Below are 16,947 nucleotides of genomic sequence, written 5' to 3'. Positions count from 1 at the left end.
ATTTGGAACAAATGACAGTAAATTAAATACATTTTGAAAAGACATATATATATATATATATATATATATATATATATATATATATATATATATATATATATATATGATATATAATCTATGGGCTGTGTGTTAAATGTGTTCCTCCTCTCTCAAGGGTGACATAGGTTTCCCAGGAAATTCAGGAATTCCCGGACAGCAAGGGCGATCGGTGAGTTTGCAGCGTTGAAGAGAAAGTTTGTTTGTCATCAGAATATTAAACGATTCATTTTCTTCTTTAACGTTTTCTCCTTTCTCTCCTTTCTAGGGTCCACCTGGTCTGCCAGGTCAAAAGGTAACTAATCATTTTTATTGCCACACAGAGTCATAGCTCCTCGAGGTTTGGGATTTGGTTAAATGTTTATATGACTTGAAGTCCGGCTGTTCTTTTTGTGTATTTGCCACAAGATGGTGCTGTTTAATTTGATAATGATTCTGCAAAACAGACAGAGAAACAGTGTCTGATATTTCGACATAACAGACCTCTAAGAATTAGCAGATGTTTCATAGCCTCTTTGATAAGAACCCTCTGACGTTTCATGTCTAACTGGTTGTGTGTTCCTCCCCTGCAGGGCGACCCAGGTGACGTGATCTCCACCAATCGCTTTGGAGAGAAAGGAGCCGTGGGATTGCCCGGATTACCAGGAATTCCTGTGAGTTTTTTGGGTGTATTTTAACCTCTTAATTAACTGATACTGTGCAGCCAAACTTTGTCCAAAGTGGATATCCAAAAGTCTCCAAAGATACCAAATATGTCAGGCAAAATTGGGAGTTGATAACGGACATAAGAAACATAATATATCTTCAACGAATAGCTGAGTCAAAAAAAGAACTTTTCAGCCAAATAAGAAGGAAGACATATCTGTTAATGGGTTATTTGTGTAGATAGACACTTATTCATTACATTTGATGATTTATATGCTGAAATATTACAAAAATAGTATGTATTTTAGTATCTAGAGCCTTCAAATAAAGACTCATTTTGCAATAAAATAGCAGATAATAAAAGAAGTGCTCAGTATCTCTTATACATGTAAAAACTAATGACCATAAATATTCAAACACATAATAACATACGTTGTAAAGCAATTTATTTTTCACAGGATAGTAACTTTTCAACTTTTATGTCTAAACAACAGTTTTTCTGTGTGTGTTCATGTCACAGGGAAATAACGGACCCGGCGGTTTGCAGGGTCCACTCGGTCCTCCAGGACCCAGAGGCTACGAGGTAATGACGGCTGCTGCAAAAACACCACATCAAACCTCTAAAGCTTTGTATTTCACTTGCACTTTTTTTTCATTTCAGTGTAATGGCCAGTTGAACATTTAGTGTGTGGAAGTAAACAGTAGTCCAACAGCATTGTTTTCTGGGCTTGTTTTCCAGGGTCGTCCAGGTCCTCCAGGTAACCCCGGACCAAAGGTGAGTTCTGATTCTACCACAGGGGTTTTAGAGAGGAAGTGACATTGTTTTATTGTCTTGTTAATCAGTGTGTTGTAATATTAACATAATAATTGTGACATCACACAATTTAAATCTCCTACAGATCTGTAATCGTATTCCATCCACATTTTTACAAAACATTTTTCTCCCATAATCAGCACATTGTAATTATTTATATGGTGGAGCCCGTATGGGTGTTGTTTTGGTTATTAGTTCATATTTCTATGGGTATTAGTTTACCACGCCACAAAGGGGAAGTTAACATATTGGTGATGGGTCACGCCTCTCAATCAAGTAATAAGTAGACACAGGTGTGTGCGGACCGCTGGACATGTAACGCTTCTTAACGCAAAGACCGACACAACTAAAAGAAACAAAACAATAAGCTAAATTCAAAATGTTGCACTAAGTCAGCAAACGGTTGCCATCCTTAAGAAAACATCCACATCTGAGTTGAAATCATTATAACTCGCAAACCTTCCAGCGATCTTGTTCATCAGCAATAAACTCCTTCTGTGACGAAGGCAGCGAGTCATTCGTTCATTCAGCCTTTACTTTAACTTGGTAATACGTGGAGGTAGAGACCTCATTTATGAAATATCAGAGTAAAAACATGATAAACAAACAATCACAGGCACCAAGAAACACAAATATGAAACTTAATAATGTATAATAAGAATTCAAGGCAAGTTTATCAACTAGAAGAACAGCTGGAAGTGCATAAAAAATGCAAATTCCCTTCAGGATGAAAGTGAGCTTTATATTGTTCTGAATGTTATTCCATCTCGCCCGGTGCCAAATGAGGAACAACTGGATTTTCCAAACTCAGTAAAAAACAGCCGGCACCTGCTACAAGGCCCATATTAATAGACGGTAATGTAAGATGGGAATAAGAGTAAGGGCCTTATAAATAAACCTAGTGTCAATCAGAGGCAGAGTCTGGCGCGTCATGATCATGCATTTCCTCTAAATGAATCTCAGTCATTTTCTCATCCTGTTGATATTCTGATACTGAGAGCTTGTTGTTTTCCTGCTTTCTCCAACAGGGAAACATGGGATTGAACTTCCAAGGGCCCAAAGGAGAGAGGGTATTCATCATGTTAGCAGAGTCAAAGTTAGTAGGAAGTTTAAAACCTAACCCTTAATCTCATCTAGTGTGTTTGTGTGACCACAGGGTGAACCAGGTCTGGCGGGACCTCCTGGTCCTCCAGGGCAAGTCGGAGAACAGAAGAGACCATCTGAGACGGAGATTCAGAGAGGAGACAAGGTAATACAGATGAGAGTGCATGCAATACTTACACAAAAGCACGTGTAGCTTTGGCTCAGTTGTTAAGCTGCAGTAGAGCTCGTCTGGATCTGACAACAAAGAAAAGTGAAATAGCTGCAAGGTGACAAAATGTACTTCAAATAGGCTGACTGAAGCCCAAATTAACATAATTTATGTTAGAATATGTGGGAAAATGTAGCATGCAAATCATGTTTCCATCAGCGTTCAGGCTAAAACAATAAAGAAAGAAATATTTCTTTATTTGCTGCAACTTTCACTTCAGCCACTAGAAGGTGACGGATAATTCCTGCGCCCTCTTTTAGATTTTGTTTCACTTTGTTTTGCTCATATTTCCACTGTTGTGAGTATCGGATAATGCACGAAGGCGTTAACTGAAACAGTACAGGAACCGTCCGTTATGATGCCGTTTTCTAGATCTGGTGCATCCTGGTATTCATGTGTATTAACAACCAGTAAACCATCATTTAAGGGCTTTTTTTCAATGAATCAAAACATTTTGGTTGAAACTTTGAACTCTTTCTCTGCAGGGTGACCCAGGTTTTCCTGGTCCCTCAGGTGATCCAGGGTATCCAGGCCCCCCTGTAAGTATCTCATTCCACCCACAAGCATCATAATGTTATCCATCCCTTTAGGCAATAAGTGCTCCGCATTATGGAAATGTGGAAACGGAGGAAAACTTGACGCTGATGCTGTTTGTTTTTTTAGGGTCCCTCAGGTGGCCAGAAAGGAGACAAGGGAGAACTAGGTGAAGCAGGAAAACGAGTAAGTGCAGATCACACATGAACAGATATACGAATGTACTTCTATACATAATATTTCCCTGCGACTGCTACAGGTCTAAACCTTAACCCTTTCCCACAGCTACACTTACTTCTCAAGGCCTCAGTGTGCTTCAAAGTACTTGATGGTAGAGGCACAGGACTTCACATGCATTTGAATACTTTTGTTAAAGGTCACGATTACAAAAACAGAACCGTTTGCCTAGACCTTAAAGCCTGATCACCATTGTTCTTCTATCTGCAGGGCAAACCAGGCAAAGATGGAGACCCCGGTTCTCCAGGCTTCCCCGTGAGAGCTGCCCCCAAACTACACAATTCTATACACTTCTTTTTTCTTTCTTGGCTCTTATTCGCATGTCAAACTTTATTTTTTCCTTTTGTCCCTATCAGGGATCTAAAGGAGAGTCAGGCTCGCCAGGTCCTGCAGGCAGGGATGGAGAGAGAGTGAGTTTTCTACTACTTTTTAAAACTATATTCATAAAGTGATGTCATGGATTGTTTTGATAACTTCCCCCTGTCCGTCTCTTTTTGTTTTTTAGGGACTAAAAGGTGATCGTGGATACCCAGGCCCACCAGGGGTGGTGTGTATTCTAAATTGTTCTCATTTAACAAGACAATCTCAATTGAAGATCTGCTCATAGCTGTTTTTTTCTGGCACTATCAGCAGGTCGTCGTGAGCAGATAGTTTTACAAAGTTGCCTTTGAGATGTTCCATGACTTGGGAAACTGTATGAAGGGTGCTTTACACATACTCTTGAGCAAAGTAGTTGAAATAGAAGACTGTGGCTGTAGAGGTAGCTCCATAAAATAAAAAATGATCTCCCTTTTCTAATTGTGCAATTGGCTTCTTGGTGCACTACATCTTTATGACCACTAGATGGGGACATATCTCTCTACCCAGCTTGTGTGTTATATTATCTATTAATTAAAAAAAAGGTTCTTCGTAAATGAAATAAAAAACAATACCAGCATCAGGTGTGTATTGTTTTATTGTAAATTTTACCTTGCAACTGAAAATTGAGCCCAAAGAAAAGTGGAAAACTGACAAGTCCCTCTTTCTTACCTTGATTTCATTAGATTATATATTAAAATCGTAATATTGCATTGTAATACTAAAAAAAAGAAGAAAAAAAAATCTTGATAAAATAAATACATGATTTCTTGGTCGAAAAATGAAATGACTGTGAGTGAGTGTGTTGCGTTTCTTCTGAATATGTTTTATGTCTCATCGTCCCACCAGGTGCTCGGTTCGTCGTCAGGAGGTCTGATCGGCCCTAAAGGTGACGCCGGCTTCCCCGGATCACCTGGAATCAAAGGAGACAGAGGACCGTCAGGTAAAACACACTCACACAGACGCAGAACATTCAAATATATGATAAAACACGGAGTACAAAGGCTGTTTCAATAACGCTCAAAATGCTAGCTAAAGAGCGGACGCAAGAGGAAGCGACTAACTCCAAACAGGATGTCAAATGAGAAACCGTTGTCCAATTATATGAAATAAAATGTACAAAAATAAATGCGTATAACTTCTTCATTAATTGGTGACCATGACATTTCTTCTTGGAAGAGTAAAATGCTGGTTGGCTTAACCAGATAGCGGTAAGCTAGTGTTGATATTTGTGAAGTTAAAGATATGCTAACGAGCTAGCTAATGGTAAAGGTGAGTGATTCTGTGGCTCTGCCCACTGATGCTTAATTGAGTTAAATGAGATAACTCAATTATGTTTATACCAGTATAATATAACCGTCAAATGAATGAATAATGAAAGTCAATGTGGGTTGTAGCTCTAAATAAATAACTCTTTCATTTGGTCTCGGTCCCGTCCTCTTCAGGTTTATCGGGACCTCCAGGTGCACCAGGACTTCCAGCTATCGGTGGTAGCGGTCAGTCCGGATCTCCAGGCTTCCCAGGAGAGAGAGGGCAGAAGGGAGACCTCGGCCCCCCGGGGCTGTCTTTGCCAGGTCAGCCAGGACGTTCAGGCAATCCTGGTCCCCAGGGCCAACCGGGGCTCCCCGGACCTCCAGGCTTTTCCACGGCAAGACAAAACTGCGTCACTGGAGAGCCCGGGCGTCCTGGCGTGCAGGGAGAGAGAGGCTTCCCAGGAGGGTCTGGCCAGAAAGGTCAGCCAATATAGAGATGCTGGTATTCATCTGCAAAAAAAAAAATCTGTGCAAGAAATGAAACAGAAAAGTAAACATAACTTATGTAAATACGATTTTTGTCAGGTCTTATACCTAAAACGTCATAAGATAATGAAAGAAAAGCTAAAGAAGTGGATTCAATCTGCACCCTTTGTGTCTCTTGTTCTGTCAGGTGACAAGGGCGACACCTGTGTGAACTGCTTCGGCGACACCACCGGCATCCCCGGACCGCCAGGACCTGCAGGACAGCCCGGATTCCCTGGTAAGACCCCCACAACACATTCCCATCTGACGGAGCTTTATGCAGAATTCTTTGGAAGGTAGTACCAAGTTTCTTCTTCCCTGTCCGCCATCAGGAGGTCCTGGCTCCAATGGTATCAAAGGAGACCGAGGATATCCAGGAACACCTGGTGCCGTTGGACCCCCTGTTAGTACTTTTTACTTTTCCTATAGCGGCACATATCATCTTAGAACTGATATTTGTGACATCGAATTGTTCACTGGGGAATGAATACTCTTAAAATATTCTAAATGAAGGTCTGAATGTCTTTTGTTACTGTCTCACATTAGTGACTGGTATAATATAAAGCTTATATTACTTTCGTGACGTCAGTTGTCTTACGTGCCTGGCCATGAGTCAGAGTTTGATTAAACTTCTTTGCCCTCTTTCTTTTTACTTTCCAGGGTACGTCCGGTCCTCAAGGTTCTCCAGGATTCCCTGGAGAGAAGGGAGACCCAGGCGATGCCGTCACAGTCAGCGGCGTGAGGGGAGAGAAGGGCGACAGCGGTTTCCCCGGCTCACCCGGTCTCCCCGGTCTGGACGGTCGACCCGGTCGTGACGGTCAGCCGGGAGGTCCCGGAGCCAAAGGAACACCCGTAGGTGGATTTCACTGCATCGTTCAGATTGATGGGTCCATCCGCGATCCGTTTCATAATTCATATGTGTCCGACAGGGCTCTCTGCTGGTGAAAGGAGAACGAGGAAGCCCCGGTGGGCCAGGCTCCCCAGGTATACCGGGAGACAGGGGTCCTCCAGGAGCCCCTGGTTTTGGACCTCAGGGATCCTCAGGAGAGAAAGGAATCCAGGGCGTCTCAGGAAGACCCGGAGGTCCCGGTGCACCCGGTAAGAAGACAATTTCACAATTATTTAGTGACTTCTGGGTTCACATCCAATGCAACATCCTGGTGCCCATATCTGAGTATTTATTTCTTTTTCATTTGAATTTTGTGTTTGTATGCTCATCGCCACAATAGATAACAAAGTAAAAGGATGACATTTAGAATCTTTGATGGTTTACTGACTTCAGAGCGGTTGAAATGGTTTCTGGGACGGCAGATATAGAAATAGTCTGAAGCCTTGAAGACCAGCTGCTATAACAAAACGACAACAATCCGTATCTGCCAATATGGATCGCCAATGAACGGCAATTGGTATCGGCAGCAAAGAAAAGCGTGATCAGGGATCTCTAAAAGCAACATTTGCTTCCTTTTTTTATTTTGTGCTGATCCGATCCGTGACTCCGAACCTTGAGTTCTGTGATCCGATGCACCCCTATAATCCAGTAGTAGATTCTCATTGTCACTGACTTTTTTGCCATGCAGGTGGGAAAGGAGAACCGGGCCTGGCGGTGGCTGAGAAAGGCTTACCAGGATCCCGAGGACTGGACGGCTCACCGGGACTGCCCGGCTCACCAGGTACGCAATTGTTATTTTATGCGTTGTGTCTTCGTTCATCGTTCACTCCGGGTAACCGAGGTGACACATGTTTCTGCTCTCTGATTGGTAGGTAGCCCGGGTCAGCCCGGACAGAATGGTTTCCCTGGTTCACCAGGAACGAAGGGGGATCCTGGACTCCCCGGCATCGGACTCCCAGGACCCCCAGGAGGCAAAGGTAAAGACACCAATGAACACTCCTACTTCTTCCTCTTCCCTCCACTTCTCCTGACCTTCACATCCTCTTCTCAGTACATCTTATGCCTCCTCCTCGCTTTTTTGTCCTCATAATTTCTCTTTTTACCTCCACCCTTCCTCCCCCTCCCCCTTTCTTTATTTTATCCTCCAGGATTCCCAGGTCTCAACGGTCAGCCAGGATCTCCTGCAGGACCGGGTAGACCAGGAGTCGATGGACTCCCTGGCCAGCCTGGATTTCCTGGACCCAAGGTATGGAGACAAATGGACGGATAAAATGCTTTATTTATAACAATAGGAAATTCACATCAAAAAGGTAAATACCAAATAGAATAACAAAAAAAAAAATGAAATCTTTTGCTAGAAACTGAACGAAAACAAGGACTCTAAACCTATAAAGTGACCAGACACCTGGTGTGAAAGGGAAATCCTAAATTTAATTTAATAACTAAATGAGTACAGTCTGCGTAGCAAGGCTTTCACTGCTGCATTTTAGTATTAATCGTCCCAAAAAGTTGTCGATTAATCGCGGGAATTATATATTTATTTTCACCCAATAATAATGATAAATTCTCATCAAAAACAACTAAAATATTCAGTTTGAATAATACACGTCTTCATCTCAGACTCTTCTATATGATAACGAGCACTGAATCTGTCAGACTCATAGTACGTTTAAAGCACAACAAGTCGATCATTCATTTATTTATCTTTTTTTTATTACATTTAATGAGTTTGAGTTGAGTTCTACAAATCCATGATGCAAAAAGCAGACCTGACCAACAGAAAAGTACACTCATTTTAATAAAAAGATCTTTACCTTCATGTTGTGTCCCCACGTTTTAAATGTCGGCTGCCCTCTGTGTGTTTGTGTGTGACAGGGTGAGCCTGGCTTTGGCCTTCCTGGCCCTGCAGGTGTACCAGGAGTACCTGGATCTAAAGGTTTCTACGGACCAAAAGGAGACTCTGGTTTCCCTGGCGGCCCCGGTTCACCTGGACGATCTGGATTTGATGGATCTCCTGGATCTAAAGGTATTCTGCAGTTTGTTTACTATGTATACTCACATCTGTCCTCCCAAAACTCATGAGAGCCAACGGTACACCTGAGCTGACAATGACTTTCTCATCCGTGTCCGTCCAGGTGATCCCGGTACGCCTGGTATACCCGGAGCTCGTGGCCCACCTGGATCCCCCACCAGCGGCTCACTGGGGCCGCCAGGACCACCTGGACCCCCTGGCCCAATGGGACCACCAGGTCAGATACATAAGGCTGTATTTTCCTGCATAAGCTCTTCTCAAAATTGAAAAAAAAGATCTAATACAGATATTTATCCGGGCCCTGAAATCTTGATATCATCGTTACAGGATTTCCCGGATCAAACGGAGGGAAGGGAGACCCCGGCCAGCCAGGTCTAGACATCCCAGGTCTGCCAGGAGACAGAGGAAGTCCCGGTTTCCCAGGTTCCCCTGGAGCAGTCGGAACGCCAGGACCTCTTGGAGGACCTGGACGGGATGGCCTGCCTGGACTGCCAGGTAAGAACTAATGCTAACACCAGTAAACTGTATATACGTGTGATTTATTATTTTATTGTCGGGTCATTTGTGCTTTTTATATACATTTATCTAATATTTATATTAACAGCTATTTTTTTCTCTACTTGTGTACATACCAGTCCTGTCCATTCTTTACCTTTATCTGTCCAGCTTTGTTGAAATTGTCCCTAACTGTTATTTCTATTTGTGTGTAAGTACGTTAAGAAAGAAGCAAAGAACTGAGTCAAATGCATTGCTGTAGCTGAGAGAATGAGGGACTATGTTATTGAGTATTTTCATTTTCTGCTCTGACGACTGGCTGCAGGTCCGAAAGGAGACATGGGTTCCATGGGAACCCCAGGACCCTCTGGAGGACCCGGAGGCCCAGGAGGGCCCGGCCCTTCCGGACTCAAAGGTGTTCACTCGTAACTACATACAGCCCTAAAGGACATTCATTACACACACACACATAACACAAGTTATGTTACCACTTTGTAATCCATGAGAAAAAAAACATATTGCATTCATGTAATATAATTCATGATATGTTCAGAGAAGTACATTTTTTGATATGACAAAAAAAAGAAACTTGAAAGCTTTTAAAGAGAAAAAGAGACAAAGGACCTCGCTGACCACCACTAAACTTCTCTGATTCTCACGTTCTCTCCTCTCCAGGTGATAATGGATTCCCAGGCAGAGACGGCAATCCTGGCGGTCCCGGTTTCAAAGGAGACAGAGGTGAGCCCGGCCTCCAGGGACCCCCAGGAACCAGCCAGATATCATCGGTTACCAAAGGAACCAAAGGAGAACCTGGACTACCAGGTACGGCTTAAAACGCCTTCGCTGAAGACCAAATATAACACATTTTAAAAGTAGGCGACATCTATTTATTTACTACTCACTGTTTTAGTAAATACACATTATATTTTTGCATTTGTTCTACAGGTGGACCAGGTTATTCAGGTCAGAAAGGCATCCCTGGTCTCTCCGGTGACCCCGGGCTGCCAGGATCCGATGGACGTCCTGGACTTCCCGGACCACCAGGTGTGTGTTTACCTCCCAACACACACACACTCACATGCATACATCTATACACACAAACTCATGCAAATCGATTCCTAAAATGCCCTTCTTTCCACTGTGCTGCAGGTCCCAAGGGAGACCCTGGCATTTCAGGAGGCCCAGGTGGTCCTGGAGGTCCAGGAGGAAAAGGCGGCATGGGAGAAATGGGTTTCCCAGGTGGGTTTGAACTCATAGTTGGTTCCCGGCGACCTACTGAAAGCTGTTCCCAAATGTCTTCCAACACGTGATTTCTTTGCCATAAACGCTGATGTCACACTTTTATGATGCCACAGGACCATCAGGGCAGAAGGGTCTACCAGGTCAGCCAGGTAGGTCTGGATCCCCGGGACAGCCAGGAGGACCTGGTTTCCCTGGAGCCAAAGGTGAACCAGGCTCTGCTGGAGTCGGACCACCCGGACTATCTGGACAGAAGGTACTGGACTCAACCACTGAAATGTCCTAAAACTGCAAATTTTAGGTTCACACCTCATATCTTTTTTTAATGTCTCTCATAGGGTGAAACAGGTCAGCCAGGGTTCCCAGGAAGTTCAGGACTTAAAGGAACACCAGGATCACCCGGTCTCCCAGGTGTACCAGGAGGCCCAGGTCACAAAGGTGACCCCGGACTCCCAGGATTCCAAGGTAAGTCTGAGGTTTGACTACAGCAGTCGACGTGGGTGAAGTACATGCGTGATGTTTTCTATTAATACTATGAAATAATAGTGCCAGTTGGTAAGAGTCTGCTAGCTAAAACAAAGTCCTTCTGCTCTACTGTCAGGTTCTCCGGGTAACCCCGGTCCGAAGGGTCTCGACGGTGGGCCCGGCGGCCCGGGTCTCACTGGAGCTCCCGGTAGACCGGGAGAATCTGGCCGACCAGGAGGACCAGGGTTTCCAGGAGACAAGGGTCAGGCAGGTCGGGACGGGATCCCAGGACCGGCTGGAATCAAAGGAGACCCAGGTAAGTCACTGGTCAACGTGTTCGGGAAAAATACTGAACTGTAAAGTCAAATTTGCTATTTGGTTTAGTTTCGATGAGACTCACTTCTGATTCATGTTTACTCCAGGGCTTCCTGGTTATGGTGGACCCGGTACTTCAGGTCTTCCAGGGTTGCCAGGTGAGCAACCATCCTCTTTATGTAGCAGTTTGCTTGTTGGGATTATTGTCTCTGCACCGATATAACAGTCTCCAATTTATCTCTCATTAAGGTTCAAAGGGAGACCCAGGTCTTCCTGGCCCGTCTGGCAGCTCCGGTTTCCCAGGATCCAAAGGAGAGGCTGGTTACCCCGGATCTCCTGGTCCTTCAGGCAACCCCGGTCCTGCTGGGCCTTCAGGACATGCGCTGCAGGGTCCCAAAGGACTCCAAGGACCCCCTGGGCCACCAGGAAGAGGAGGTAAAGCCTTTGGATGTAGTATTTGTCACCACGTTTTCTGCCAGTAATTGCTGCCTGGTTTTCTGATCAAGTCTGACTTTAATAGCATTATATAATGTAACTTAAAAGCAAAGGTTCACTATGAATCTTTACCTACTGTGAGGAAGTTTCAACCCCAGAAAGTAGCTTTTTATTATGGGTTGAAAATGCATTCAAAACATTCAAAACCATAGCAATCCTGTACTGAATTTGCAGTACAGCACGTTATCTATGCAAACAAAAGAAAAGACGTTACTGAGGAATGATGGATATTGTGAAATTAGATCATTCAGTTCTCCTAACCAGCGAAAACCAGACAGCAAACGGCAAAAGCTGCACTTTTTTTCAAATGTGAATGCTTTCATCTCCATGTCAGTTGATTTGCATGGAACTCTGTCGCACCGATCGCCGCCATCACCGGTGTAAGAGCCGCGTCACTGTTTGAGCACCACCTGTCGAGTCATTGTCAACAACACTGAGCACGGATGATTCAAAGATCCCCTTTTCACCAGGAAATGTCGGGATTTGTCTCCGGGGTTTGACCCCAAAAAGAGCATGTGTTTATGGCACTTTGTTGTCTCAACATCTTCATGTTTTTGTTTTTTTGTCTTTTATACACCAATCCATCCGTCCTCATGTCTTCCTCACCCCCTTGCCCTCTTCTCCTGATCCCACGATTGGGGGAGGGAGCTGTAATTTATCCATCTCTCCACAGCCCTGAAGCACAGTATATGTGTGTGCGTGTGTGTGTGTGTGTGTGTGTGTGTGTGTTCAGTGTTTTGTAGTTGTGTTAAATCATGTTGAAGAAATGTTGGGGCGTAATAGCTGAGCCTGAGACAAACTCAGAAATCTCAACTTGCATCTTTCAGTATTTCTCTAAAAGCTCACATATTAATGATCAAATGAGCAACAATCAAACTAGTTATTATATATATTAAAAGTTTAACACTCAAAAACAAAGCAGAAGTGTGAAATAATTCAAACTTTGAGTGAATTAACGTGATTGAGAGAAAATTGAGAGTCCAGTTGAGAGGGTTTGGGTCTGCGTCAGGCTTTGCAGTCTTGTGTTTTGTCCCACCAATCAGTCATCTGCATGGACACTGTTTGTCCCAACACACTTAAACACAGACACGTTGAGAACAAGCCTAACACAATGCTGGAGAGGATGGACAACCCCAACACACACACCTCAGGAAGTGAGGAGAAAATGACTCTTTTCTGTTCAGATCATTGCCGTTCTGTGAAAACATGAGTGAAGAAAAACAGTTTTCACCAAATCAGATGGGTTTTTAAATTATTTACTAAGCTTAGGTAAAAGGAGACATTTCTCAACCCCATAAATAAAGACATCATCCTTCAGTTTATCTAAAAAAAAAAGAAAATTGGGTATTTTTTTCTGTACATATCTAATGTACCTACGTTCACATCAAAATTTAATGGAAACTCTAACACAATTGTAGCACCGATACCACTCTTTATTTAAAATTTAAGTATTTTTGGGGATTTCTTATGCTAAAATCAGTAGATTTCTGTTATGACACAGTTGTTGGAGACTTTAAAAATATGTATTTAAAAAAATACATTTAAAAAAAATGTATATATATTATATAGTAATACATTAGGCTGATGCATGTTGTCTCCCAGATATTTAAGCCTCAACAGTAAGATCTAGTTTGCTGTTCATTTATAATATCGTGTACTTTTTAAAAGTCTACGTCAGCACTGACCACACACCAGCACTGTGTTAGGCGGGTAAAAATAAGTATTTTATCGGGTGTCAGGGTGACAAAATGAAGCGATGACATTTTACCCCCCTTGTGTATCTCTGTGGCTTGGCCCCACCCACTGCGGTGTGGCCCCGCCTCCTCATGTGATGACACGTGTGTCCGGCCACCGCAGGTCCCTCAGGTCAGATCATCAACGTCCAGACGTCTACTGCACGTTCCTCACAGTTCCTCTGACTTGAGTTTATCCTGCACTCTGTGATCTAAAGGGAGCACATTTCTACTGGGAAATCATTTCCTCTTTTCTTGTATTTCTTCTTCTAACGACTGTCTTCTTTCACTTTCCATGCACACTGATGGTAGTATAATGCACCCGTAACAAGTAAGCACTTTAAAAAATGATAATAATTGTTTCATGTTAAAAACAATAACGCACAGTACTTTTTTTTTGGCACAATTAGCATGTCGTCTGGATCACATGTGGGTCAAATACAAATCTCACATGCAGAATGGGTTATGTTTATAGCGTTATACAGTTTGTGCACAGGAATGCACCTTAATATCACTAACTCACCTGAAACATTGAATCGTTGTTGGTAGGGTCACGTACTGTAATTCTATTTCTGTTTAGGATTTTTACTGAAAATGCTGTTTTGTACATTAGCACTGTTATAATTTAAACATACCGGCGGTATCTCCCAAATCACAAAATGTGCTCTCAACTCGCTGTTGACCTACGCTAAAGGAGATAAGAAAGGAAGCATTGAAGCACCTTTTCCTCAGCATCTAGAGAATTGGACGAGCTCTTATTGTGGCTCAGATACTTCTGACTCTTTTCGCTCAGTTAGAAACCTTCCTAAACTAAAAGAGAAAATACTATTCTACTGCTAGTCTCCAGTGGTTTGAGCAAAATGCTATCATGCTACATGCTAACAGCAGGTGTAAATATATTTCTATGTTTAATCCCCACCATGTTAGTTGAGCTTGTTAGCATGCTAACACTGGCTAACTAGCACTAAACACAAGCTGAGGATCATGGGAATCTCATTAGTTTCGAAGGTATTTGGCCAAAAAGCTACATTTTGCATTAATTACTAATTTGAGAACACGTATTAGTAATATTTCTTCTTCTACTGCGTTTTTGGCATTTCCAAACCTCAGCAGTGAGCTTGGAGCAAATGTTGAGATAACGGGAGCGCTGTTGGTCGCTACTTTTATCACTTTTACTTATAATAACTTTATTTATATAGCTCTTTTAAATGAAGAGTTTACAAAGTGCTTTGACAGACAAAAGCAGAAAACGTACTCAAGATTAGCAGCAGCTTATTTGTAAGAGTGATTACAGCTGCACAGTCAGCGTGCTCATCATTAAATGAATAGATGAGACTCACAGACGGCAGTGGAGCTTCTGAAGTTGTCCACTAGCCTCTTTGGTTAATACGTTCTTGCTACTCAGAGTCAAAATATCTTGTTTAGTCTGACTGTTTCTGTATCGATGCTTGCTTCTGTCTAAACCTCTTTTTTTTGTTGTTGTTGTTGCCCTGTGCCGTGAACCCGGCTTGGCTTTACCTGGGAATTCTGGGAACCGTAGGTCCTCCAGGTTAGACTCCAGTGGTTTGATGGTTTTGATACTTGCTCTTTGTGGGGAAATGAAGGGCAATGTTTTAATGTGCCTCATGCGGGGGTTGAGGTAGATTCACTTCAAACGCTCTCAGTTCAAATTTTGAATTTGTAGAATTTAAATTTAAACTTCTTTAATGAGTTCTTCAATTTTAAAGATATTGATTTACTGCTTTTGAAGATGCATGTATCCCAACCCTGTATGTATCCTGATATATTTAGTTTTGTGGTACTTTTTTATTAAAATCATGGAGAGGGTGTTTGTGAGAATGAGTGTCAGTCAGATAATATGTCGAAGTTTTTTGTTTTTTTTTACCCTTTCTTTACCCCACAGGACAGGCTGGACACTCAGGACTCCTCTTAGTCACACAAACACATACATAAAAGAAAACATACACACATTTACTCCAACTGACGAGTTTCATTCTGATGTTTTCTCGCCATTTTGAGGGAACAAAAATGTTCTCTGGTGTTCCTTTATTTGTCTTTCTCCTTCTCTTTTGGTGCCTCGTAATATTATTTAATTAATTTGAATATAAAGCTTTTCTTAGAAAGTTATCTAAGTGAAATGTAACTCTTCAGTTTTGTGTTGAAGTATCCATGAATACAATGGAAGTTGACGTCTGAGATATTGCTTGTGTTTCATGCTGTATAATTATTTTAACATAGTATAAGTGAGTAAGTGCAGTTGATTTGTGCAGGCTGGAGAAATATAAAATGTGTTTAATTAATGAGTCTGGTCTCTGGCTGCATTTAGTTAGTTTTAATCTAAGTTTAGTCATTCCAAGAACTTCAACCACTAGACGGTATTTTTCATTGATACCTAACTGATCCTGGTGAGAACATAATGGGGAGAAGTGTGTATTTGTAATATTATTCTGTGCCTGACCTTTGTCTTCTCCGTGTGAAGGTTCATCTGGCCCACAGGGTCCCCGTGGGCCCGCAGGAAGCGGCGGCGTTAAGGGAGAGAAGGGGATACCCGGCGGTCCTGGACAGCCGGGCTTCCAGGGACAGAAGGGAGACGGTGGCCTTCCCGGATTCTCAGTAAGATCATTTTTTTCAATTTGAACTTTTGAAGTAAAGAAATGTCTACCTTTCATTTTTTGGAGATGTTCTAAGAGACTAATGTCTACCTGTCTGGACTTCTTTCTAACCAGGGTCCCTCTGGTCTTCCTGGTAGTCCTGGTCTGAAGGGAGATATTGGTCTGCCTGGCGTTCCTGGATTCCCTGGTTAGTCCGCAATACTGCAACATCATTCTTCAGCGTTCTTACTACCGTCCAAAAGTTCATTTTGATATTGCGAATTCATGACAAGCAATGCCCAAACATTTGAGTCGTTTGTGTTCTTGCCAGGACCAAAGGGAGACTCGGGACTCCCCGGTGGCAGTGGTCTTCCTGGAGACCCTGGAGCCGTCGGACTCACTGGTGGGTGAACACAGTTACTCATATTGTTATTATCAACACATTAAGATAAGCTTCTAAAATAAGTTAAAATGTCTCATGGAGCGTCGGAAATGATTTTAAAACGATAATTTCCCTTCCAGGCCCTCCTGGTGACCCCGGCGTGGCTCCACCTATCAGTTCGGTGAAGGGAGATCGAGGACTCCCTGGTCCTCAGGGCCTGCCTGGTGGTCGAGGACTTCCTGGTTCTTCTGGGCGAGAAGGACTTCCAGGTGATTGTGGACTCTTTAGATGCGACAGTTGGGGATGAGGGGATTTTCTTTAATCAAACTATTCTATGTCTAACCTTTTTTAAATTTAAAGTAATTGGAGCACCAGGTTCGGGAGACTCGTCTAACAAAGAGAACTCTTCTCTGTCTCCCCGCTCTCAGGTCAGCCTGGTAGCCCCGGGGACCCTGGTCTGGAGGGTCCTCCAGGCTTCAGTGGCCCACCCGGCAGGAAGGGAGATAACGGACCCGCCGGTCAGCCTGGTGAGTGAAACAGGAACCAGACGTACACAACTCAATGATAATCATTACTAAACACAAACGTGACGTAAAGC

General features: G+C 43.0%; 1 protein-coding gene across 1 annotated transcript in view; it reads left to right on the top strand.

Moving 5' to 3' along the window:
* Window positions 1-16,947, top strand: part of col4a5 (collagen, type IV, alpha 5 (Alport syndrome)) — a 38,720-nt gene that overhangs the window by 18,356 nt on the left and 3,417 nt on the right. Inside the window, exons 7-44 of the mRNA XM_079184722.1 lie at window positions 155-208; window positions 305-331; window positions 609-689; window positions 1,202-1,264; window positions 1,421-1,456; window positions 2,524-2,565; window positions 2,652-2,744; window positions 3,293-3,346; window positions 3,471-3,527; window positions 3,789-3,833; window positions 3,935-3,988; window positions 4,084-4,125; window positions 4,785-4,878; window positions 5,381-5,668; window positions 5,862-5,951; window positions 6,046-6,116; window positions 6,374-6,565; window positions 6,643-6,811; window positions 7,291-7,383; window positions 7,475-7,579; window positions 7,751-7,848; window positions 8,478-8,628; window positions 8,738-8,851; window positions 8,962-9,129; window positions 9,455-9,544; window positions 9,805-9,951; window positions 10,075-10,173; window positions 10,279-10,368; window positions 10,485-10,624; window positions 10,707-10,833; window positions 10,970-11,149; window positions 11,256-11,306; window positions 11,398-11,583; window positions 15,856-15,989; window positions 16,103-16,175; window positions 16,299-16,370; window positions 16,490-16,618; window positions 16,778-16,876. Of these exons, the coding sequence (XP_079040848.1) occupies window positions 155-208; window positions 305-331; window positions 609-689; window positions 1,202-1,264; window positions 1,421-1,456; window positions 2,524-2,565; window positions 2,652-2,744; window positions 3,293-3,346; window positions 3,471-3,527; window positions 3,789-3,833; window positions 3,935-3,988; window positions 4,084-4,125; window positions 4,785-4,878; window positions 5,381-5,668; window positions 5,862-5,951; window positions 6,046-6,116; window positions 6,374-6,565; window positions 6,643-6,811; window positions 7,291-7,383; window positions 7,475-7,579; window positions 7,751-7,848; window positions 8,478-8,628; window positions 8,738-8,851; window positions 8,962-9,129; window positions 9,455-9,544; window positions 9,805-9,951; window positions 10,075-10,173; window positions 10,279-10,368; window positions 10,485-10,624; window positions 10,707-10,833; window positions 10,970-11,149; window positions 11,256-11,306; window positions 11,398-11,583; window positions 15,856-15,989; window positions 16,103-16,175; window positions 16,299-16,370; window positions 16,490-16,618; window positions 16,778-16,876 (3,898 nt within the window). The remainder of the gene's footprint in view (window positions 1-154; window positions 209-304; window positions 332-608; window positions 690-1,201; window positions 1,265-1,420; window positions 1,457-2,523; window positions 2,566-2,651; window positions 2,745-3,292; window positions 3,347-3,470; window positions 3,528-3,788; window positions 3,834-3,934; window positions 3,989-4,083; window positions 4,126-4,784; window positions 4,879-5,380; window positions 5,669-5,861; window positions 5,952-6,045; window positions 6,117-6,373; window positions 6,566-6,642; window positions 6,812-7,290; window positions 7,384-7,474; window positions 7,580-7,750; window positions 7,849-8,477; window positions 8,629-8,737; window positions 8,852-8,961; window positions 9,130-9,454; window positions 9,545-9,804; window positions 9,952-10,074; window positions 10,174-10,278; window positions 10,369-10,484; window positions 10,625-10,706; window positions 10,834-10,969; window positions 11,150-11,255; window positions 11,307-11,397; window positions 11,584-15,855; window positions 15,990-16,102; window positions 16,176-16,298; window positions 16,371-16,489; window positions 16,619-16,777; window positions 16,877-16,947) is intronic.

This window comes from Pholis gunnellus, assembly GCF_910591455.1.
Source record: "Pholis gunnellus genome assembly, chromosome: 23".
In the NCBI taxonomy this organism is placed as follows: Eukaryota; Metazoa; Chordata; class Actinopteri; order Perciformes; family Pholidae; genus Pholis; species Pholis gunnellus.
The sequence above is the reverse complement of the archived record's forward strand: the minus strand, read 5'-3'. Positions and strand labels throughout refer to the sequence as shown.